We start from the raw sequence: 25033 nt of genomic DNA on the forward strand, positions 1-25033 counted from the left end.
AATTACCGCTTAGAAATGGAATAAAAACAAAGACTTGAAATTATATAAACTAACATCATTCATCACTTGTACATTTGTATTCAAGATAGGAAAAGTAATTTGAAAAAAAACTCTTGCGTATTTTCTACAATTTCAATACCAAACGATTAAATGTAAATTATATCATATGCACTAAGCCAATGAAAAAACAGAAGACGTCACTGGTGACCCGGGTTTATATTTGAGAGAAACATGTGGAACGAAAATATTACACGGGCTTTCAGGTGATGGAATATGATGCAACGTTTAACAAATAATTCGTGGGTAGATTTGTACTCATTTTACCATGGGTACGCATCTATATTCGATTATTTAACACCGAGCGACAGTGAATTATTTCTTTTCTAGTATGACAAATACGGTAATTGTTGCGACAAAATTTTCCCTAGGCGTAGCCAAAACAACGACTGCTCCGTTTAACCTCCCCTGTATGGAAGTTTGGATTAATAATGCGTGTTTACATCGCCGCCCATTTCCGTAGGTAATGAGAACAACCGCCAGGAAAACGCCGATAATTCGCATTTCTGTCATAAATTTGTATAATATTATGTCATCGTATGTATTAAATGGGTGTATTTGTATAATTGATAATTGATTTCAATTAGATAACCTCTCAGTCATTAAATCATCGCGTAAACGTTTTTAAATGAGTGTTTTGTCGCGAAGCGACAGTGAAAGAAAACAGGCATTGCGCAGGTGCTAAAGGTGTGGTTGTACCGACATTATGAAGACGTCATATTAGATATTCTAGTAATCATGTGACATCATCGTTTTTGTTGTTTCAATGTGTTTTACCGTGTTGATAAAGATGCAGGCTGTACTTCATTAACAGAAACTTAAGTAACACTCCAGATAAGAATCATGCAGAATTTAGAAAGCCTACATATTATCACTTTGGATATTTTGTTCAAAATGTTGTAGTAAACAGAATAACACGTGGCTTTTCATATAACCCTTATTCTTAGGAGATAAAAGGCATACGGAATGTACAGTGGTATTCAAAATTAAGGGAGATAACTCTGTAAATGACACCAATATACAATAGAAACTGTTGGTTTTCAATGTTGATTATCTCCTAAGAGCAGACAGACTGGGATAAATAACAATATATTTCATCATATGTACCTAAAAAGCAACTTATTAAAAAAAGTAATAAAAATGAGTGTATCACATATTACAGAAATAGCAAGATTCTTACACAGACTATTACTTGTCGAAGAAGAAATCGTGACTTGAATTATAAGAGTGTCATCAGTCACATAAGACAAAGAAGAGTAGCTTCAGTATGCCCTCACTAAAGGAGGTAGACCTACGGTAAGGCAACTCAAACAAATCATTGGAACGTTTGTATTCAGTATTTCACGTCATTCTCATGTAAGAATCAGTAATTTGAACTGATTTCATTCCGTTTCAAATGAAAGCTTGATAAGCTTTGGTGAAAATGAATATGATACAAACATACCATTGATTTCGTACGTCCCTAACCCTGAGTGACAACTAACTACACCGGTGCTTAATCGAGACTTGACTAACTTGCATTGTGAGAGGTACAAATGACAAATCTGGATGTGCATACTCTTCCTGGATAATTGACGTCACTTCCTGTGTCTTTTAATGGAAGTTTCAATTGGTTTCGCCTTTTGTGTGCTGTCATGTTTTTCTCGTCGTCAGTTTTATGTAATTGTATTATACACTATAGTCTATATTGTAAAATGAAAATACCAACCGTCTCTGTTTTCGCCATGCATCTGTTTCGATGCTTATGGATTTTGTCAATATTTGTTTGGGTGGTAGAACAAAAAGTATATAATGTATTTACATATAAATGTACATGTCCTGATATTTGGATGATCTTTATGATAATGTGTGAATAGGGTGTCCAAGCGAAAAACCAGGCAGTTGGTGGCATATGACAAATTTTCATCAATTTCATATCACAAATGCATCTTTTCTCAAAGTTGAATGTTGGTATTTGATTTACTGCAACAGTTAAAGAGAAAAACATTGAAACTCATTGAAAAAGGCAAAAACAATCTATTACTTTTATGCAAAATTTTGTCAGTTATATGTTTGTATCATATTCATTTTAACCAAAGCCTATCGAGCTTTCATTTGAAACAGAATGAAATCCGTCCATGTTACTTTGAAGCTTACATGAGATTGATGTAAAATGCTGGAGACAAACGTTCCAATTATTTGTAAGAGTTGTGTCCCTTACCTTATGTCTACCTCCTTAAACGCACGATAGACGCGTTCGTTTAACGTGCGTTTGGAGAGCGTTTAGCGTGTGCGTTTGGATATCGTGTTCCAAGCCATCCATTGTTGCTTTGAAGAAAAAAAAATTTCTATTTGACATACATATGATATAAACATTACTTTGAAACAAAAATATCAGGGGGATACAATTTACCCTGTCAACCATGTCATTGTATTGGCCTGAATTTTACATGGACAACCTCTCAAATGTAAGTTGTTTACTAAATTTTCATTCCCATTTCTTGTTATTGTTTTCCAATCTCGAGCTATTTAATGAAATAGCTCTGGTAAGATCCAGGCGGTGGATCCGGTAGCTGTTCCGACGATTGGAATTCCCCCTTTGATTTAAAACTATTTTTAATTGTTTTTATGGAGGAGAAAATAATGCCCTAGAATCGTGCTTTTTTTCTTGAATCCACCCTAATGGATTCCCAAAATTTCTGAACCCGCGCCTGTTCTGAAAAGTTATCCTCTATTGGAGGAGGAAAATATACCAATCATAATGCCTAATTTTTATCATAAAATCTTTAAATAACCAAGTTCAAATGAATTTGTCAATTGAATAGTACTTTTTCGTATTTATGGAAGGCATTTTTTCAAAACCACAATTGGTGGTCTCATTTGGGGAAAGGAAGAGTAGAATATTTTTTCTTGGAAACTTGACCTGTTTTCATTTAGGTAAGTATACCCTAATGGTTTAAAATAAGCTATTTAAAATATCCCAGTACCTACTGCAGTTCCAGTAAAATGAATTTGAAGTCTACTGCTGTCTATTGCTCCGATGGGACAGTACACCATTCTGTCGGGTTGGAAACTTACTTCCCTTTGCTTAAAGTTAAAAAAATAGCCTAAGTCGTGAATATGAGACAAGGATTATTCAACAAGCTCTTTCCAAGCAATTCTAAATATCAATATCAATTCTTTAATTCGTCTTTTTATTTTTTTACATATGAAATTCACACAAGTGGTAATGTTTTTCAAAACACGACTCGCTCGTCCACTCAACCCCATCTAAGCTAAGACACGCTTCCCCATGAACAGATGGTTCTCCGTCTTTCCAGTTCATGTCTCGAACGTGAACTTCGTTACCATTAGGCCAGTGCCACTGGTGGTGGTGGTGATTCTCACTCTTGTGACCTCCAAGCCATACCTTTCCGGTGTCTAAAATAAACAGAATAAACTATTTTACAGAACAATGGAAAATATGAAGTAAATATTAATAGTCATTGACATTAATTATGTGCCTACAATTTGCTGCTACGCAACAAAGGAAAAGAATCATATCATGGAATTATTTGCGTTACGTTCCAAGATGTGGAATTGTTACATATTTTCGGAATATATTTGCATGTACTTAACACCTGTTATTTCCTGTACATCCCTCTTCTATTAGGAGAACCAAGAACTGGTTACAAATATACAAGAATGGTTCTCATCATTATGAGAAATATTATGGTAAAAATCTGGTAATTATGAAATATAAAACATATCTTGGGCTTGCATTTTCATTCATGTTGGATTGTTGTCTCTTTTACATATTCACGCTTACCCTACCGGTGCACCTGGTCCATGCTCCCAGTTTTTAGTGGAGTCCGAGTTGCTCATTTGCTTTTGTTACTTTGTATGATTTTAGTTACTTTATTTTCTTTGTTGTGTATGTCTGTTTTCCATGCCTGGTCTTTGTCCCTGGATTGCATTCTTTTGATTACCGTTATAACCTTGGTTCCCTTGATTACTCTTTCACCATACCTTTTCTCGTTGAAATGTCTCCTACACTGAGTTCACCTATCTTCCAATGCATTATTAAATAGTTCTCTTCTCATGTAATGCATAGCACAGATCTTTAGTGATCACTTCAATTGACTGCACATCTGTATTTGAAAGTTTATTATTCCACATAAGGGAGTTCTGGTCCAGTAAAAGGTAGGACATAGATTGATTGATTGTTGGGGTTTAACGCCCAAGCAGCATTATTTCAGCTATAACCAGGCGATTAGGACATAGATGTAGGGCAAATATCCAATAAGGATGCCATGATGCCACTAATCTTTGGTGTTAAAATCAAAATAGAGAGTCACACAGGACAAAACATATTCTAGGTTTTCAATTCCATTGTTGTACAGTGGATAAGTTTGATTTTTCTGGCTATTTGAAAATTTCGACCGGGGATATTATACATCAGCAGCTTCGGTTTATAACACACCTTTCAAATACCCATATGCACAAAAATACAAAATGAGGCTGATGGTAGACGACACTAGATACATGTAAAAGACTTGTTACTATTTTTGGACTGCATTTTATTCAAATATAGTAAATATTAAGATTGGAATTGGAGGATTCCCTCCCAAATACGAACTGGACTCTCTTAATAAATTGGAAAATGCTATTATTCTAAGTTAGCAAACATGCCACGTTACAGCTATTGTAATTAGTGCTTGTAAAATACTTTTTTGTAAAAATCACAACATTATGTAATTGCATCGCTCAGGCAAAGAATTGCAAGCTGATAATTTTATTTATTACATTTCGTACTTTAAGGTGTCCATTTAATCAATGGATTTCTGACACACCCATATTTTAATTGTGATATTGCAGGTTTGGCATTTTGATTACAAACAAAATTATATAATTTCCCATAAATGACACACCCATATCTTAATTGTGATATTGCATTTTAATTACAAGTGATATTGCACGGCTAACGGCCATGGGCCTCTGTCAATATATCTTTTAAGTGTTCCATGAAACATGATATCGCATGCACTGAGCTACCATAACTGTATCATCCCATAACTTTTACTTACAGTTCATGACGTTCCGGATAAAGTATACAACAGCTCTTTGTTCTAAATCATTATTGATAGCAGTCCGGTCCATACCAATTTGATTACAAGGATTCTAAAGGATAAGATGCCATTTAAAGAACTAATTTGCGGCTGGTACATGTATTTATTCAAAAGAAGTAAACAGTTTTAAATTACATACATAAACAAACAATGTACACGTACAAAGTACTGTTATTGTCTTGTAATGCAGTGTATCACATTCAAGGGAGAAAGTGTACCCGGTCCCATTTTCGTTGTTCTGACAATAAAATACACTCCTTGACACGTTAAGGTTTTCCACAACACGATACCCAAACGCACGCTAAACGAACGCGTCTATCGTGCGTTTAAGGAGGTAGACATAAGATAAGGGACACAACTCTTACAAATAATTGGAACGTTTGTCTCCAGCATTTTACATCAATCTCATGTAAGCTTCAAAGTAACATGGACGGATTTCATTCTGTTTCAAATGAAAGCTCGATAGGCTTTGGTTAAAATGAATATGATACAAGCATATAACTAATTTCCAGGGTTATGTCCCTTACCCTGGGTCTACCTCCTTAAACGAACTTTCCTATGGTGCGTTTAAACGAACGCTTTTATCGTGCGTTTATCATGTGTTTAAACGAACGCAAAATGATGTGTAAATGCACGATAAACGATGCACGAACGCTAAAATGGGAAACGCGAACGTTTCAAGGACAATTAGATTGGTTTCAAGGAGTACATCATGTTTAAACAAACAATATACCTAGGTTTATCGGTCTTGAATTAGATATGTTCAGATATTGGGATAGTGTGATTGCTATATTAGTTATCAATATTTACATGTCGTCGCTGAATGTGAATTGTTATTTACATTCGCCTTGACATAATCCACGTGCTAAGCGATACAACACATTTTATTGAGCCAAAAAAACTATTAAGGTCATTAAAACATATTTTAACAGAAATGCCTCCCTTGGTCAAATCGAAATAGCAGATCTTATATGAATCCAGAAAATTGTGAGCAAGTAAACAAATAGACTTAACTAAGTTCAAATGGAATTAATTTTTCCCTTTGATGTCCTACGAAAAAATTACATAACTTCATGCACTTACAAGAAATACGTACAGTCCCAAAAATCTTTGTTTTCGAGGTGGAAGAGGGGGGGGGGGCGTTGTATGAGCATTTTTGTTTACCAACCGATTTAAAATCCTTCATGTTTGTCAGCAAAAAATAGCAATTATTTTCCCATGCGAAATGACCAGCTCCTGTGCACTTGTGATGATCTGAAAAAAAAAAGCATTTTTTTCCGTAGGAATGTTAGCTGTCCATGGATTGCTACAAGGATTGGTAACTAGCATAGAAAAGGTGTTTATGTCAAAGTGCTTAGGTAACTTTCCGTTATACTGAATTTCCGTCATTAAAATGTCGTTTAATGATTGACGAGCGGTTGGCGGGGAAAGCAGTGACCATTAATTTTGAAGTCGTTGGTGGAAACCGGCCAAGAATCGAATCCAAGACCTCGACCGTGCATTTGAGGCGAGTGCGCATGTGCAAGCCACTGAGTTGGTTGGAGTAATGAAAATGACCAGATTTATTAAGGTTATTGTCAATGCTACATTGATGTTTTGGAACTTTGATAATCTTTCATTTTTTTGTATACAAATGTAAGATAAAAATTTATCTTCACCGAGATAGTTACATATGAACAAATAATGGTTATTCTCTTAGGCCAACAAAACAGAAAAAGAAGGACTTTTTCCATGCACAGTGTTAAACAAATTATAGTTTCCTCTATAAAATCATGTGCACTAAAGCACTGTCTTGGAACCTAAACCATACTATTTTTTTAATATTGGACACTTCCTTTCTATTAAAGTTACCTGGATGTCCAGTAGACAGTGCAGCAGGGTCAACTTGATTCGGCATATTCCTTTCACACAAGAAATGATTACTAAAGTTGCAGTGCGAACTTTCCCATCGAGCGTGACGTAGAACCATACATTCGCGTGTATTATCTGCTGTAGTGGCATGATTGTTAGCCCAGGCGTGATCTCTGCCGTCTATCGGTTCACCAGAAATCCAGTGCCATTTTTTGTCAGTCTGTTTGTACGATCCTCCAAGCCACACGTCTTGTTTTATCGCTACTGTTGATTATAGACTAGTTTTTTTAAAGTTCAGGGGCAGAACTAAGGGTAGCTCCGGGAATTGGAATCCCTTTTTTTTTTTTAGAAAAAAGGCACTTTTGTGCAATATATAGGCAAAGAATAAACAAATGCTAGTGTGTAACTTCCCTTTTCTTGTTCCGCGCACGAGTTAAATATTAATACGTTCTTGGCACGTGCCATAATCATATTTTGGTTATTCACAATAAATAATTGATTATGATAGTTTTTTGTGTGAAAAGGGGTGGAGCGTGCGCCGATTACGCCCCCACCTGGCCCCGCCCAGATGTTGCACTAACACAACTAAGTACAGATGTCTCACGTTGGTGTTACTAATCGCTTAAATGTACATGTATGTTTGCTATATAGGCTACAAACCACTAATTCAGATTCACATTACTCTCAATGTTAATTTTTTTTATTTTAAGGGGATCCTAAGTAGATTACCTTAAGTTTAACCTAACTAAAACCATATATCACCTGAAACATGCACATGTACTGCTATGTCAATCAAAATTTCACAAGGGGTTTATTACCTTGCAGTGCAGCACTGACAGTCGGAACTCATCTACCCTAAAATAGCCCGGGGAATCCTAAAAAAATCTTTATTTAGACCATCTTTATTTATAGTTCCACCAAATTATTTTATTTAAGTTTGAGGCAGCATAATTTGGGCTTAAAATTACCAGAATAAAATTCCCTTTTTGAAAAAAAGTTCATTTATTTCAAAATATGGTAAATTTTTTTTTAATGGCATGCTAAAGGGACTACTTTGTACCTTGGCGTAGGACTTTTTTTGCTTACGTTTCAATTCTATGATGCAATTGGTGGTCTGTAACCTATATACCATTAGTATAATCTCATCAGTGGTGAATCCAGAGTGGCGCAGGGGTTTGCATAATATAATGATGAGTCTTTGAAATTTAATATATAAAAACATCAACAGGAAAAAAATATGTAATAACTATAAAGTCCAGCTTTGAAAAGCAAAAACTTACCAAACCCCATGATGGATTCTATTAAATATGATGCTGCAATATTTTTCCGATTGTTGTTCAGAATTGCTCTTTGCATGTGTCTTTTTCTGCATGGATCCTAGAATGTAAATTTATGACTCCAAGCACTGTTGCCCTCCCTGTATAGTTTACTGTAATATGTTTTTACGTACAAAAAATCACCCCGTTACACTGTCAAGCGAAAACAAAGATGACCGTAAACAAAGCGATAACATATGTCAAGTATTTCAACTTGATCGTGAAGGGGACAAATTAAGGATCATGAATAAAATTTGTTACTCGTACATGTACTACTTTTTTTTTCAAAAATTGTTCTAAGTCTGCAACTTTTACAAACAAATTGAGGATGTCTTCTCCACCATTTTTTTTCTTCAGAAAATGCAAAAGGCAACACTTCTTTCTACATATTATAACATGTTGATATACGCATCATATCACGATTTCACTTTTTTATTCCAATTTTTAGCCGGTTAATGAATCATTATTATTTTTTTTTTTTTGTGTTGACCAATAACATTAAATATGTAATATTTTAATTACTAGTATATGGTGTGTACTAACCTGTTAGTATCCACAGGGCGAAATGCTGCTCTTTACAATTTTTGAAAAATAGGGCATTAATGGAACATTATGTGATATCCTGCCACGTAATGATAGAAAAGGGGACGGCAAAATGTTCTAAATGACCTAACTCAAAACTACATTTTAAATTTTGCTGAAAATTGAACTCAAACTGTAGTCTACTGTATTTAACAACTCTGGAGTATAAAAAAAATCATTGTTTCTGTCTCCAGTTTCAAAGTATTTTCATTTGGAAACCTTCGGGGACGGACGAATACACAACTTTTCGGATGGTAGTACATCGCTACTTCTGAGGCGGGGTATAAAATGGGTTATCAAAATTAAAGAGGCATTATTAGTTACATAGTGATTTAGTGACCTTGTACGGAATTTACCCGGGTCAGTATATTTCATATCCGGCGACGTGCAGCGGAGGCAGGTATGGAATCTACTGATCCGGGTAAATTCCATGCATGGCTACTCAATCACTATGTAACGAATTTACCCTATTGATTTTGTTTTTGTTTTTAAGAACAAAGAAGTTTATACCCGATATTTAGAAAGAAATAATTTCAATTTTTACCCTTGTGTTGCTTCTACGGTACCTTTGATTACTTTTAATGGTTACATTTGAAGTCACCGCCATTTTGGTTGTAGTAAACTGAAAAAACGATAGCTGACAGGGTATTGCAAAAATAGTGACCGTGTATCGGAAATACACCGTCTTCACGTAATCAAAATACAGAGTGCCGATTAGTTGATTTCAAATGATAATTATCAGAGGTGGGGTAATACAGCATATCCTTGCATATGGTTATCATTTTGACAGACATCTTTGATTAATGCATTAAAGTTTTCCTGACATTGTTGCAAATTGAGTACAATGGTTGAAAAAGTAGCTAAATTTTTGTTCTCAGTTCTCAGCTTGATCCGTGGGAATCAAGTTGCAATACTTGAGATATCTCTCGCTTCACATTATGATTGTGACGGTGTCAATCATTATACTGTAACTATGGTTACATTTGATTCTGCTTAATTCACTCTACCATTAATTAACAAGTCACTATCACTATCTTTAAATAAGTACTATCTTTAAAACAAGATAGTCGACGCAGTAAAATTTTACTAAATTTTCTAAGTTTCTACATTTCTTTCAAGAAAATAACACAGCGCACGCAATTTCAAATTTTCGATACTGTAACATTTTTTTTCGAACGCAGTGTCAAATTTACCATACGGTTTTTTTTAACGCCACTAAGTTATCAGTATTTGGCCAATCGGGCAACATAATTGAGATCAGGTTACTTGTGTTTCCATAGAAGAGCGCCCTTAAGGTCACAGGGTAAAAAAACGAAACAATACCAACAACGTCGAAAAAAATGATAGCCGACATATTAATGCACTTTGACCCTTTGGTAACTTGATTATTAAGTATGTTTAAATTTATTAAGTAGCAGTCTTTATAAGAATCATGCAAAATCTGAAAAATGTGAACACCTCAAAAAAGGCTACATATTTTTATTTTTGTAATTAAGTTGTTTTATGGGTGTATATTATGAAATGTGTAATTATTCATTCAAATCTGCCTGTTCTTAGGTGATAATCATCATTAAAAGTCCAATAGATTCTATTGTATCTGAGTGTCATTTACGGAGTTATTTCCCTTACTTTTGAATTCTAGAGTGCATTCTATACAATTTTTATCTCCTATGATCACGGGTGAAATGAAAAACCACATGTTAATTTCTGTTTACTAAAGCATTTTAAACAAGATATCAAAAATAAAAAAAAATATATGTTGGCTTTCCAACCATGTATCACATTTTGCATGATTCTTATATGGAGTGCTACTTAACTGCCATACAAAACCCCTTTATACGAGCTTCCATTACATAATTGACAAAATAAGAGATTCATCATTTCAGATTTTATTTGGTAAACTGTGTGATCACCGTACTATGTTTCGTATTTCAATGCATTATTTATTGAATGGATAATAAAAGATTATCAAAGTTCCAAAACATCAGTGTAGCATTGACAATAACCTTAATAAATCTGGTCATTTTCATTACTCCAACCAACTCAGTGGCTTGCACAGGCGTACTCGCCTCAACAACTAAACTATTTACGTTAATCCAATATATGAAATTCAAAGACGGTTTTTGATCGAAAATATCCCGGACGAAAATGACCTTAATGGTGCCTTGAATTTTACCGTCACCTTTGACCAATGAAATGCGAAGTTGTAAGCCCATCGGATAAGTACTGAAGCATAATTTGTATCACGTGGTGTCAAATCGAACTCAATCGCCTGCGTCGAAATAAGAATCAGCCAAAGGGAGATGAATGAGTGGAAAGACCACTTTTTTAAAAAAAGTCCTTTTAAAATTAACAAAATGTTTCCTACTGGCGTGAAATTATCTATGAAATGCTTTATTTTGTTTTCTAGACGCTTTTGCCCTTTAATTGTCAAGGCGTTTTTCTATGGAAGCGCATTTCACTTAATCTTATTATTTTGATTTCTCAGTTGGTCAAATAATTAACTAAATGGCGTTCGAAAACTTTATCGAAATTTGAAATTGAGTCTCACGAGTTATCATTTTTCAACGAAATGCAGATAATATAAGGAAAAAGACACAATTTTACTGCGTCGATATTTCTTTTTTTTTTAGAAGGTACTGAAGTATTTTTATTTTAATGAGAGATGAGTCTTAATTGGCCATGATTATTTTATTTTTGTTTCTTTAAGGGAAGAAAAGTCTTAATTTACCAGTGAATTGTGTATAACTTTGAAGTCAACCGAAAAAAGGGGGAAAATATATATATTTTTTTTAAATCAAATTTTAAAAATATATAACCATTCTCCCATAAGTCAATTATAGGTACATGACCTAGTTCTTACTTCACATGGCTCTGTAACATGTAAAGACAGTAAGGTTTTTAAACAATTTCTAAGTTAACTACACCTATTCGTTTTTTTTTATTTTACCGTCGATTTATTGATATTGTGGCTCCAATTGTTCTGTTGTGAAGTAACATAATAACATGTGTTGTCCCAGTGAAGGAAGCCGTGTCCCTTACATGAGAATGGTTCTGAAAAAGAAAATAATTTACCTATAATATAAGTCTTTAGTATCGATCTCTGTAAGATATAGGTAGTGTGTGCAACATGGTATGAAAAAACCACCATTTTGAAAGTTTAATTTGACTATTTGCTCCATCAGAATCATGAAAAAAGACTATATCACTTTAGTAAATAGAGTTATAATTTCATTGAAATGCACTGAAAATGAACATTTCAAGGGCAGATAACTATGTCAAAAACCTCATTTTTCTAACATTCTTTGGAAATATTTCTTACCAAATCAAGTGATGCAGAGATCTAATAATGTCTGTTCAAATAGAGAAAGCATCTTTGAGTGAAATTATATTGTCAGTTCCGCGGGGTTTTGACATGAATGTTCCTGATTGTTCCCCTTTTGCCTGATTCTTACAAAAAAATTTACACTTAATATACTTAGGAGCATAGTGAAAACTTGTATGAGCATTAAGATATGGGAATTAGAGTCTCTGCCAACCATTTTTCGTAGTTTCTGATAAGAGTAAGGGACTCGCGTAAAAGTAATCACTTGTAATCATGTAATTTAATAATAACTATTGATGAGCATATCCAATTTTGTAATGTGATTGTATGTTTGTGAAAGGTTCAAGCTACCATTTACTCATTTTTCCAACAAAAATTGGGGGTATCCAACCCTCAGAACCCTTCCATGATTCCGCCAGAGCAGATTTTCTTTAGTATACCTGAGGTTGTCGTCATAGTGGTTGCCGGCGTTGTTGTTAGAGTAGTCTGCGGTTTGATGTAGCCTGTGTAATTATGAAAAAAAAAGCTCAGAAAATGATTAGCATTTTGTTTCAGATATAAACAAAATAGATTGTTTATATAGTAGATAACTTATCAGTTCAGAAATAATAGAATCTAGTATGAATCTGGTAAAGGTAAAAAGAACGGGTAAAAAAAGGCATCCACCCTTTAAAATTAACGAAAGGTGGTTCGGATCATATGATATTTATACAGGAACACACTGTTACAAGAAGGCTTTACATTTACGAAGACCACAACATAGGTTTTGTTTGTCTGTTTTGGTTTAACGCCCGAGCAGCAATATCCCAGCTATATTCAGGCGATGAACATGAAGTGGATGATAAAATGAACGTGGAATGATGATGAAATGAAAAATGGGACGGGACACAAGGATAATGGGGTCGACAAACTTTGATTGCCACTGGAAATAGGGGGAGGTGGGTAGGGTCGGGCAATTTAGCCTCCTGTGGCGGAGCCCTATGGTTCCTACTCCGGGAGAATACCACAGTAGGGTTCTTTAACGTGCGAGGAACGTGGCATCTTTCCCAACACGGTGCACCACTATGGTTTACGGTAAGGTTTTCCGTATTATAGCCTGACAACCCCAGTATGTAACACACCAGGGGTACCCCATTCCACCACCTGGGGCACACAACCCAGTTGCTCTGTGGGCAGAGCCAATTAGCCCCCGGCTAGGGTTCTGAGCACTATTTAGTCGCTTTTTACGACAAGCTTAGCGCTGCTGCAGGCCTATTCTTTTGACACCCGGACCTGCACGGGGCCACAGCATAGGAACACTGATGTAAAAGATGTTTAAGGTTGACCAGACAGTTTGTTATGCCCATATGGGATCATTCGGGTAAACAATGACGTTTCAAGTTGACCAGATATTGTAAACGCGATGTACTTAATTTCGCTATTTTCGCGGTGCACAGAAAACCGCGAAAAAAAAAAGAACCCGCGATATTTTATTCTTAAACACTATTCTTTTTTTTTTGAAACCGCGGAAATCGATATCCGCGAATATGTTCCGTTGACAGAATCCGCAAAAATTACCAACCGCGACAATTACTACGTTTACAGAAATTAAAAAGGGGTGGCAACTTTATCAAGGCTATACTTACATTGTCCACATGTATAGGGACATTGATAAAACTTAAAGTAATCCTCGGTGCATCTGTGTGAATTTTTGGAACAGAGCTCGGTTGAATTGTCCCTACATTGTATCGTCTGGGGTGGATGTTGTAGAGAGAATAACATTTGGTTGAATGATCCTAGGAAGAAACAAAAAGAAGACTTGATAAAAGAGACTTCAAAATCTAACACCTGTACAAGTGCAAGGTAGGGAAATCTCTGACATTTGAAGGTAAGATTAAATCTAACGGTGCCTCGTTAGAGAATTCAATCTTACCCCCATGTGTCTGCAGATTTCCCAAACTTGCACGGGAAAATCTAGTGTTTATTTATTTATTTATTTTTTTTTTTTGATTTCCGAATAAATGTTTGAAATAAATGACCTACATTTAACGGCTGGTCTTGACATATCAATGCGGCCAGTGATACGTCACGATCAGGTGTAAAATATAGGTCACTCATGGATATAAACAAACTGCAATAAATAATCAATCACCGGTTATTATCGACAGAATTATCTTTTTTTTTAAAAAAGAATTTGCAACCCCTTTTGGTACACGATAAGATATGATCGTTCACGAACTCTATCTTAATAAAATTGTGTCATTTTCTACGGGAAAAAGTGAGTGTTATGTATCAATCCGTGGGTGAGACCAGGAAACCTTGCACAGCTAAAAAATGCATTTTCTTGTCTCACTACAGAGAAAGAATTGCCTTACAAACAGTAACTAAATTTTGATATTATTACCAGGTTCAATATACAGCAAAATTTAACATCGCCCCAATGGTTACTAGTGTACGTGTATTTGATTAGAATGACATGATGATGTGTTTTTTTTCCTGGTAGTCAGTAGATTCACAATTGAAACCTTTTATGTTCATATTTGACCGGAATTTTATAATTTTTATAATGAAGCATTTCGTTGTAATTTCAAGCTTCATTTGATATAATGTAAATTGTAGGGTTTCAATTGATTGATTGATTGTTTCATAACTAAGCAAAAATTAATATTAACAGCATTCTAATTTGAAGCATATGTTTTGGAATTTCTTGTCGTCACCAATCTTGATTTAGCAGTCGAAAAAATTGCCTCGTATTTTTTTATTTGTAAAACTTCCTTTTTTATCCAGATTATATTCTACAAAGAGAATTTCACCGTCCAAAATGCAACTACTAACATGTACACGTCTGTGCTAACGTCGTTGAGCATTGTAATATTCATCGGTTATTACATGACACTTTCCATATCGCCCTGGTATCAACACGAGACTCCCATATCAAGCCCGAGACACAGCCGAGGGCTAACATGGGTCGACTACTGATACCAGGGCGATATGGAAAATGACATGTCATTACCTATTTATCACATATTTCTGGCTTGAAATAGAAATGCAATATGATTAACTAATTAATAAATCAACAAATGAAAATATCTATATTCAACAAAACAAGAAATCACAATAGCTTTTCTCAAATTCAAATTAATAAATACTAAGTTAACACTATTATTAGTTACTCATCAAATCTGTAAGTGTTAATTGTGACATTTTCAATAGAAGCATTCGGCAAAATAGTGAAATTTGGACCCCAGACCCTTAGAGGGTGTTATATTTATGCCATTATTATTTTTTTCCTCAATTTCATGAAAAACGCTCCTTATTGCATCAAGAGCAATGTCACACAAGGCATTATCGCCTGCCTCATCAGCTGCAAACTCAATCACTGGTCCATGTACGACATCATCCGTAATATACTGGGAGCGTACTATATAAAAAAAAAACTTGGCTAAAATGTGGTCAAGTTCTTGTGTCGGTATGTCCCTGTCCCTTTTTTTGGCCAGTCCATCAGAATCTTGATGTTGCTCATTGTCTTCCTTTTAGTGTTGTTATTTTTTCATGTCATTAACAAACGTTATTGTGTCTTCATCTGGCAAGGGAAGGAAACAATCCTCCCCCACCCGTTCTTCCATTGATGTTTATCTTGTCTGCTGTTTATACCGGATATGCGCATGTCAGATCAATAACCGGAAGTAAAACACGATTATCAACTCAGGGTCGATAACCGAAAAAAAAAGGAGTTATTGCCCTGGTCTGATAATTTTCCTTAACTTCCGGCTATTATCAAATTGGCAAAAACACACGTAATAAGTATAAATATGGGATATTCTCCCATTTTAGCCGGCAATTAAATTTCTGCGCAATTTTTCTGCCATTTTACATTAAAAAACGATTCTTCCTCATCCTATTCTTGATTTAAATTATTTATCCACTAAAAAAAAAAAGATTTTAACATGCTCGCCAAAGCTCTCATGTGAAAATCTCAATACTGAAGAAAAATCTTACAGGCGGAAAAATAACGATGTAGCCTTCTGTCCTTCATTGAGGATACATCGTGTGCAAGAAGTTATGTTTTCTTTTTTTTTCATGTATTAACACTATATTTCTATTTCGTAATATCAATAATGATATAATTCTATATACAGATATGAATTTTAATACCCCTGGTCCGAAATTGCTTTCCGCATAAGAACACAATTATGGCGCAAGTGCCGCAGATGAAAAAAGTTCGCAAAATATATTAGTTATTCATATGCAATTAAATAAATTATTGGGTTCCCCTACGTCAATTCGTTATATATGAGACCGTTAGTTTTTATTGACATCATACTCATACTTCTCCCTCAAACAATATAATCTGAATAGATCAGTATACAACAAACATCCATAATTGATGTATTGTGATTATGTCCATTTTTATCCTGCATTCACCTACAAACTTACAGTGGTTTAACAATACTGGAAAGATTACAGTAAAACCTACCTAAACCGAACTGATTTTTTTCCGATTTTCGGTTTAAGGAAGAAGACCTAGGGTAAGGGATAAAGCTCTTGAAATGGATGATTAGTTTGTATCATATTTAATTTCACCGAATGAAATTAATCCAATTCACTTCGATACTTACATGATATTGGTGTAAAATGCTGAATACAAACATTCCCATGATTTGCAAGAGTTTTGTCCTTTCCCTAGATCAACCCCTTTAAAAAAGAATTGAAACTGATAAGAAGGGACTTCAGAGTATGGCTACTTTACACAAGTTGTAGGTGTATTCAGGGTTCGGTACAGACAGGTATAATAATACTACCTTGTTCCGAACAGACTTGTCTGTTACAGTTTTCTGTTTCGCAGCAGGATCCGCAATAGTCACTGATGGCAATTTGGCGCCGACCTAAAATCGTCATCGACTTTGGTAGGCATTGCTGTAAATTTCAACAATGAAATAAGCGTTTTCAGTGGCATTTTTCGGATATTCCGTATCCTTCATTGACTTAAAACAGCAATCACCATGACTTTCATTTTAAAGGTAAACTCTATTGAGCTCTTTAGTGAGAAGTTACTTTTGATACCATAGTAATTAATGGTTGACATTAAAGTCTTAGGGTTTTAACAGTACATACATGTTTTTAAAGCACTGTAGTTATTGGAAGCTTGTAAGAGAAAACAAAATCTAATTAACTAGTTTGAAACGCAACAGAAAAAGCAAGTAAAGGGCATTCTCCAGCATTCAATGCCACGTACAACTAAATCATAAGCGGGTATTCATCCCAATACAACGTAGAAATTTACAAATTGAATGTAATGCATCGAAGATGAAATTCATTTTCTACTTGAATGTAAAAAGTACAAAAATTATAAACAGATATTCTTGGACTTTTTTTATTGCAAAGAGATAAGTTGAAAAGAAAATGAGGAGGTAATCAAGCAACTTGCAAACTTCATATATCTATCTACAAAAGTAAGAAAAAATACCTAAACTCACTCTAATAGCTATGCTCCTGAAAAATAATGTCAGAGAAATTTTATTTTATTTTTTATTGTGTCATCTGTAATTCAATTCTATGCTATGCTATGCTATTTTTGTCTATACTGTTCTATTCTATTCTATTCTATTATATTCTACCGTTTTACGGACACATCCTAATCTGTAACGTTTCTCGTAGTTGTGTATTATCGTCTGTGTATAGCACATCTGGCATAAAAAAAATTAAGTAATTCAAGATTATGTTCATTTATTTATTTATTCATATCAATGATACATGTATTTTCATTTTTCAAATCATTTTTTTTTTTATTTAAGTACCATTCTGTGTAAGAATCAGGCAATAGGTGGGACATCATTTTTTTCAATTTATTTTTTTTGCCTCAAATATATTCGATACATCTAGAAAACAACTGAAAAGCTTTTTGAATTGATCTAGATATATTTTGACTGCTGATGTAGGGCAAAAATGTTGAAAAAAAAAAAAAATTCTGCGTGCTTTTTTTTTCGTGTGCCACACCTTACATACATTTTGCCTTATTCTCCATGTTGCAAGTTAGATTTAGATATAGACGTATTCTATATTTGAAATGACCAACATTTGGTCTCTGCCTCACAGGATAATTCATGTTTTGAAATGTTTTCTTGGTTTATTAGAATATTTAGGTCTTTGAAAGAGTAAATTGCCCCTTAAAATGTTCGTTTGCAGAATGCATCAATGAAATTACAACTTGTTTTAGTAAAACGATATGTACATTTTTGTATGTTTTTTTTTGTCCTTGAATCTGATAAACAAATAGTTAAAATACAGTATTAAAGTGGTGGATTATTCCATGTTTCACTGCCTGATACTTACAGAGACTGATACTAGATATATTTTCTATATTCTTTGTTGTTTCATATTTAACTTTTGGAGCTTTCGTCAATAGCAAAACTAAGAAAATATAAATAAGCACAACACAAAAATAATCATTGAAAAAATAAAAAAAATAAATACCTCATCGGTTCCACACAAAATGGACACTTTACAGTCTTCGGGACGCAAAACATAGTTGCAGGAAAGGCAGTGCGTTCCCAAATCTACAAGAACAGTACCAGCTACACCAATGATATGTTATATATTATATTTCTGTCTTTACATATGTTTTTCGATCGATTTCCCACTGGCATAACTAACTACATTATTTACGATGTAAAGCAGTTACAAACATATCCGCAGACATATAAACTGTCTACATGTGAATGGAAAAGACATTATGCCAGACATTTACGCTGCCCACATGTGAAGGATGTGATAAATGTATCAAGACATTTACACTGCCCGAAATAAAAGTATTCAGACAGTTACACTTACCACTTTGTGAAGGGGAGACAATTATAAGATGATTAATGTATCAAACTTACTTTCTTTATAAAAGCAAAACTTCTCCCTCGCGATATAAAAAGGCAAAAGTCAATTGAAAAAAATAGACTTACTTTCTATATGTACGTCACACGTGTCTATGTTACAGTAAGTGCTGTTACAACACTTAGAACAAGCTGTTACCTCAGCTCTTCGTCCAAGACCAGAAAATAAAGAGTTTACTCCCTCACAGGCCTATAACAATGTACGACACTTTAAATTATATACTGTTACAACAAGTTAGAACAAGGTGTCAGCTCAGCTCTTCGTCTTAGACCAGAGTGTAAAGAATTTTCTCCCTCATAGGCCTATAACAATGTACAACACTTTGAAACTTGCATGTAGATGTATACATGTGTGTACCTGATGCTGATTTGGGCCGCATGTGGAACATTATGCATCAGAAGACAAGCATCAAGGAATTAACACTACCCATTTGTGAAGGCGAAACAAATGTACCCAGACACTTACGCCGATCACATGTGCAAATCGTATCCAATATTGTTTGGTAATTATTATTTCTTACATGAACAAATTCAAAAAAAAAAAGAAAGGAAATTTCCATATTTATTAATTATTTTGAGCATATTAATCAGCTTTTGTATTCTTTTATTTGCTCATAACTTTCTTCTAATGTCAACTTAGCCAATCTTTTTTTCACAATAAACAAACAAAAACAAAACAAAACGAAACAAAACAAACAAAACAAAACAACAAATAACAACAAACAAACAAAAATGTTACATACAATTTGAAGCGTATTTTGCTTTTGTCAACTTATGTTTTTAATTTTTAAAGGAATACAAATTTGACAACATTTTTCGAATCCCAATAAATGTGTGTTTAATCTAAAAGAATTCCTTTTCTTAGTTGTGTCTTGTATCAAAATGATATATACGAAATACATGGATGCTTTACAATTTAGCGCATGCGTACTTGTAACAAAAAGCGATTTTTTTTTTTTACAGAATCGAATATTGATCACTGTTCTGTTACGAAATTACTTACCTGATTTGATTTGCAGCCAGACCTGAAGTACACGATTCCGTCATCTGTTATTATCTTTTCTGCATAACATTGCTGATATGGAAAGTGATAAAATTTGAAGTATAAGTACATTTTTACAAAATTCACGCATCTCTGAATGGATATATCTAAAAACTTTAACAAAAGTATCAGTCTATCACAGGCCTTCGCAGGACTATTAAACATATTAGCCCTTGTAAGTATTAGGCATGGAGTAAAATATGGTATAAAATAACTTATCTCTTTGACAGTTTTATTGGATCATTTGAACCAACAGAATTAAGGTCTTTTCAATGCATTTTGATGAAATGATTTATATTTGTAACTTCATAGAGATGCACTACAAATTAAAATATCATGGACAGATAATTTTGTCACAAATCTCTATTTTTTACATTCCACTTACATTTCCAAACATATCCAATAATAGGGGTCATTTCATATAAAGAAGATTTATGATGTAAACATCGATGAGTTTTTGAAATACATTTTTAAGATTTGTCCTATTTTGCCTGATATTTACTAGGACATGTACTAGGTGGTAAATGATGGTTACACAACGGCTAATAAATGTAGCACTCATCTAGGCGCATTGACCTGATTCAAAGCCATCAGAACTTTTTTTTCATTTTGTAAGTGCCTCCATTATGTTACAGGCATTAAATTGGACAAGGATAAACTTTTAATCTCCTCATTTTAAACTCACTTCATGGCTCCCACATTCAGTGATCGTGTCACAATCTCTAGGATAAGGAATTCTATCACAGTTGTAACACAAAACTCCTGCAATGTGAGCATAATGTAGACCAAATAACTTCAAACTCTGCGTAAACTTCAAAGACTGTAGCCAAGATGAAATTAATTTTATTATTTTATTTTTTTAATTATTTCATTTTAATGAATTAAATTTATTATCAGATTTTGCTCACTTTGATGGTTACAGAGGATGCTTACCCTACCGGTGCACCTGGTCCATGCTCCCAGAGGACGCTTACCCAATCGGTGCACCTGGTCCATGCTCCCAAAAGACGCTTACCGTACCGGTGCACCTGGTCCATGCTCCCAGTTTTTAGTGGAGTCCGAGTTGCTCATTTACTTTTGTTACTTTGTATGTATGATTTTAGTTACTTATGTTCTTTGTTGTGTATGTATGTTTTCCATGTCTGATCTTTGTCCCTGGATTACATTCTTTTGATTACCACTATAACCTTGGTTCCCTTGATTACTCTTTGAATTTTTTTGTCGGTTTGTTTGATTTGTGATCTGCTTTTTTCCATCTCATCCGATATGCTAAATTACGCGTTACCCCATACATGATGTACATTCCAAAAACCTTTTTTCCTTACCATCCTACTCATTTCCCCATTACACATGCAAAATTATTTCACGTAATTTTCGCACGAATTTCACATGATTTTCGCACGAATTTCAAATGATTTTCAAATGATTGAGCAATTAAACTTTGTAACAGACTTCACGTGAGTGAAACTCGAATGAATCGAGCCTTCATGTGAAATTCACGTGAATTGTTCACGTGAAAATCGTATGAAGTAAATTTCACATGAAAATAGTGTTAAGTGAATTTCACGTGAAAACCATGTTAATTACATGTGAAGTTCACATGAATTTCATATGAAGCTCCATTAACATGAATTTCACATGAGGCTCCATTAACATGAATTTCACGTAAAGAATGTTTGCATGTGTACTATTCCGTCGGCGTATTCTTGCATTTCTCATTAACTATTTTCCTGTCATTTTCTACATTGTTGTACTACAATTAAAGAGCATTTTTTCATAATTTAAAAGTAAAACGGATTTTTTGACATGTAACTTTTTAACCCATAATTTAAATTTTAGGGCGGAAGGGCGTGCTAATCCACTCTGGTCTAAGACCTACATAATCAAAGCTTCAAGTAGATGTTCAACATGTTATGAGTATTCTACTGAAAGGGGCGTGGAATAAGAAAAACCTTCCCAATGTCTTTTTAAGATTTCTATCAATGAAATCTATGTAAAGATGTCAATCATTTTATTTTGGTTTAAATCTGTCTCCTCACCACACGTAGAATTTTCATTTTTATAATCTCAATTCCACAGACCCTACCTATGTAGATGCAAACTCAGCTTGATTCATTCAACTTGCTATGCACGAGCCAGTAAATCTTGATGATAAGTAGCGGGAAATACGAACAACATTAGTAATTTGACAATGTCGAAAGGCCTCGATGATAAGGAGCGTGAAATGGGAAATACATGCGAATAAGACTAGTAAATCTGGGCGATCCATATGAAGAGTTGTGGTGGTTCGGACCCGTTTTTTTTAATCATTTTGTTAATATAATGCAAAATGTCAAGCTCCGAAGAAGCGTCTGATGTTCGAAATTTACCCTAGACGCTGCAGCCAGCCTTCTCACAAAATGCAAGAATCTTTGCAAAATCGGGAAAAAGTGTATGATTTTACGCGACGTTATCCGATTGTTAACAGACTTTTGAATTCAATAATGTCCGAGAGTTTCGAAAAGCCTGTTTGCAGCGGTAAGTGTGACCAAAAACAAACGTCTGCCGTAGCGTGGAACTTGGAAAAATGTGATATTTTGAACCACCCCTTTTATGAATTTTCAGCTATGAGCTACCACTGTTTCGTTATACTCTCTGGATCGGCCCGTGAATTGATTGTACTTTATACTTTAGTACCTGCTTCTACGTGGCAAATAGTCTGCAGGCAACACAGCACTAATAACTGCACAACTAAAACAAAGTCAATTATGAAAGACTGACAGAAAATGTCAAATTCTAATTACACAAGAAATCTCCTCTTAATAAATTAAAGAGAAGAAAAAAAAAAACAAACAAACAAACCAAAAAACAAAACCAAAAAAAAAAACAAAAACAAAAACAAAAACAAAATAAAAAACAATTATGTAGAAAGGTCACAACTACCAATAAATAGAGTTCATAAAAAAACAAAAAAACACGAACACATTGATCAAACTGTTTTCTTCGCGTTTATCAGTTTTTTAAATCTCTTAACAAACACGAGAAAGTTAAAAAAAAAAACACCATTTGAAACAGAGCGGAAGCAAAACTAATAAAAAATGAAGAAATACATATATAAGAGAAGAAAAAAAAGGATAAGAATATAACATCTGCATAAGTGTAGTTGGTCACTTTCCTCTAGTTTAAGCATTAATTACGTTTACATAACTCCATGCGACAACAAGCAAGCACGTATGTTTACATGAATTTGAAAAAGTTCGTAAGACTGCCAAGGAAAGAAAAAATGTAAAATATAAAATGCATTAAAGAGTGCATATTTAAAGACAAAAATATCAGAACCTTAATCATGTTGAATATAATGTATTTGTAATAAAGATACGAATAATACCATGAATTGCTTACCGATCACACTGGACATGGCATCTCACGCGTACCGTTATCTACTGTGTGTACGGAATACACCGTGAATGTCCTTGGGTCAGGGAACTTTCATTTATCACCATAACGTGATGATTAACATTTATCCGGAAATCGGAGTAAACTTACTGGCTTTGTTTCATAATCATGTTTGTTTTTGGCACGAGAAATAAAAAAAAATTACAATCTCCCTTGATGTAGTATCCTTTTTTTTCCATATTCATTTTCGTTATTGACACGGTAAAAAAAAAAAAAAAAAAAAAAAAAAAACAATATCAGATTTTTCCTTTAATTACTTTATTTTGTAATTATATTCGTTATTGGCACGAAAAATGAAAAAAAAGCCAACGTATGCTGGATGTCTGCTTCGATTATTCTAGGAAGTTGCACCTCCGCTTCAGTGCAAACACGTCTTCTATTCTTCGTTTACATTGAATATGAGACCTGTCCCTGTAGACTACGTATGGAAAATAGGTGGAGACATTGTACCTGTGGTCGAAACTCATTTAGGTATTAAATTGAACTCGCAATTCAAATCATATGACAGAACTTCAAATTCTTGTCGCAAAGGTAGAAACTGCTACTATGCTTGAAAAGGAGTTTCATCCGATGGTACTAGCCCAAATGTAATGATAAAACTTTATGATTCTGTTATCTGACTGTCGTTACTATATGACTACGAAGTGTGGACTAATTTGAAAACTAAAAATTTGTCAATGTTGAATGTGTTCCAACACTTAATTGCAAAAGACAATCTACATTTAAACCAGGATACTTGTTCTGATATTTGAGAAAGCATTCTTGGACTTCATCCTATCATTAGTTCATATCACTGTTATTTTTGCAGAAACTCTGTGCCTTAATCATAACAATTCATCAAAGAAGATTTTTCTTGCAATACTGTTCCTCTTTTTAAACGAAGCGTCAAGAAAACAATTAAGATTTATACCCGATATCATCAATATACTTCAACGTTAGAGACTGGAAGGTTATCTCGCTACCTTTACAAGCGATGGAATTTCCCACATAAACAAGTTCGGAAGAAAATATTCAATCAAAATATCTCTTCAATTCAAACTGACAATAGGAAGTATAAACAATAACTGTAACTTTTCTAGATTCCGAAATATCCAATCATCTGTCACATTTGCGAAATTCTGACCTGAAGCAAAAACTTACAGCGAAATTCGCACCTAGTATTTTACTACGAAATTGCTATGTGACATTCCTGAACATTCAGAGAAATATTGCTCCGTTTGTGGTCGAATATACAGAGATTTGTATTTACATGTTTCCCACAGTTGTCCATACATAATAATATGCATAATGACATAATAATTGAGAACTTTCCTCTGACACTTTACCAGGAACTCTCGTGTTATGATGATGAGTATTTGTATCCAGTTTTATTAGACAAACAGCCACAAACTGGTCTAGAAGAGTGGGAAATCACGTCGTTAATGAAACTTTTTCAATCCCACATTGTTCAGTGCTCCGCCGGATATAGTCAGCTT

The 25033-nt window shown here is 34.2% G+C and overlaps 1 protein-coding gene across 1 annotated transcript; it reads right to left on the reverse strand.

The window, feature by feature from the left end:
• Positions 1-3123: 3123 nt before the first annotated feature.
• LOC148596729 (uncharacterized) lies at positions 3124-23541 on the reverse strand. Its single transcript, XM_088563192.1, has 16 exons — positions 23505-23541; positions 22800-22853; positions 20809-20885; positions 20085-20156; positions 19151-19271; positions 18672-18754; positions 17816-17884; positions 17000-17114; positions 13844-13993; positions 12659-12721; positions 11844-11947; positions 8276-8372; positions 6996-7259; positions 6313-6398; positions 5103-5196; positions 3124-3456 (listed from the first exon to the last, which is right to left on the reverse strand). Exons 1-16 carry the CDS (start codon positions 23518-23520, stop codon positions 3239-3241), a joined length of 1683 nt encoding a protein of 560 aa, XP_088419318.1. The 5' UTR covers positions 23521-23541; the 3' UTR covers positions 3124-3238.
• Between the last annotated feature and the right edge of the window lie 1492 nt (positions 23542-25033).

The sequence above is a fragment of the Perna viridis genome, chromosome 15 (genome assembly GCF_037379345.1).
Source record: "Perna viridis isolate PV_CMFRI_1.1 ecotype Kerala chromosome 15, ASM3737934v1, whole genome shotgun sequence".
Lineage (NCBI taxonomy): Eukaryota > Metazoa > Mollusca > Bivalvia > Mytilida > Mytilidae > Perna > Perna viridis.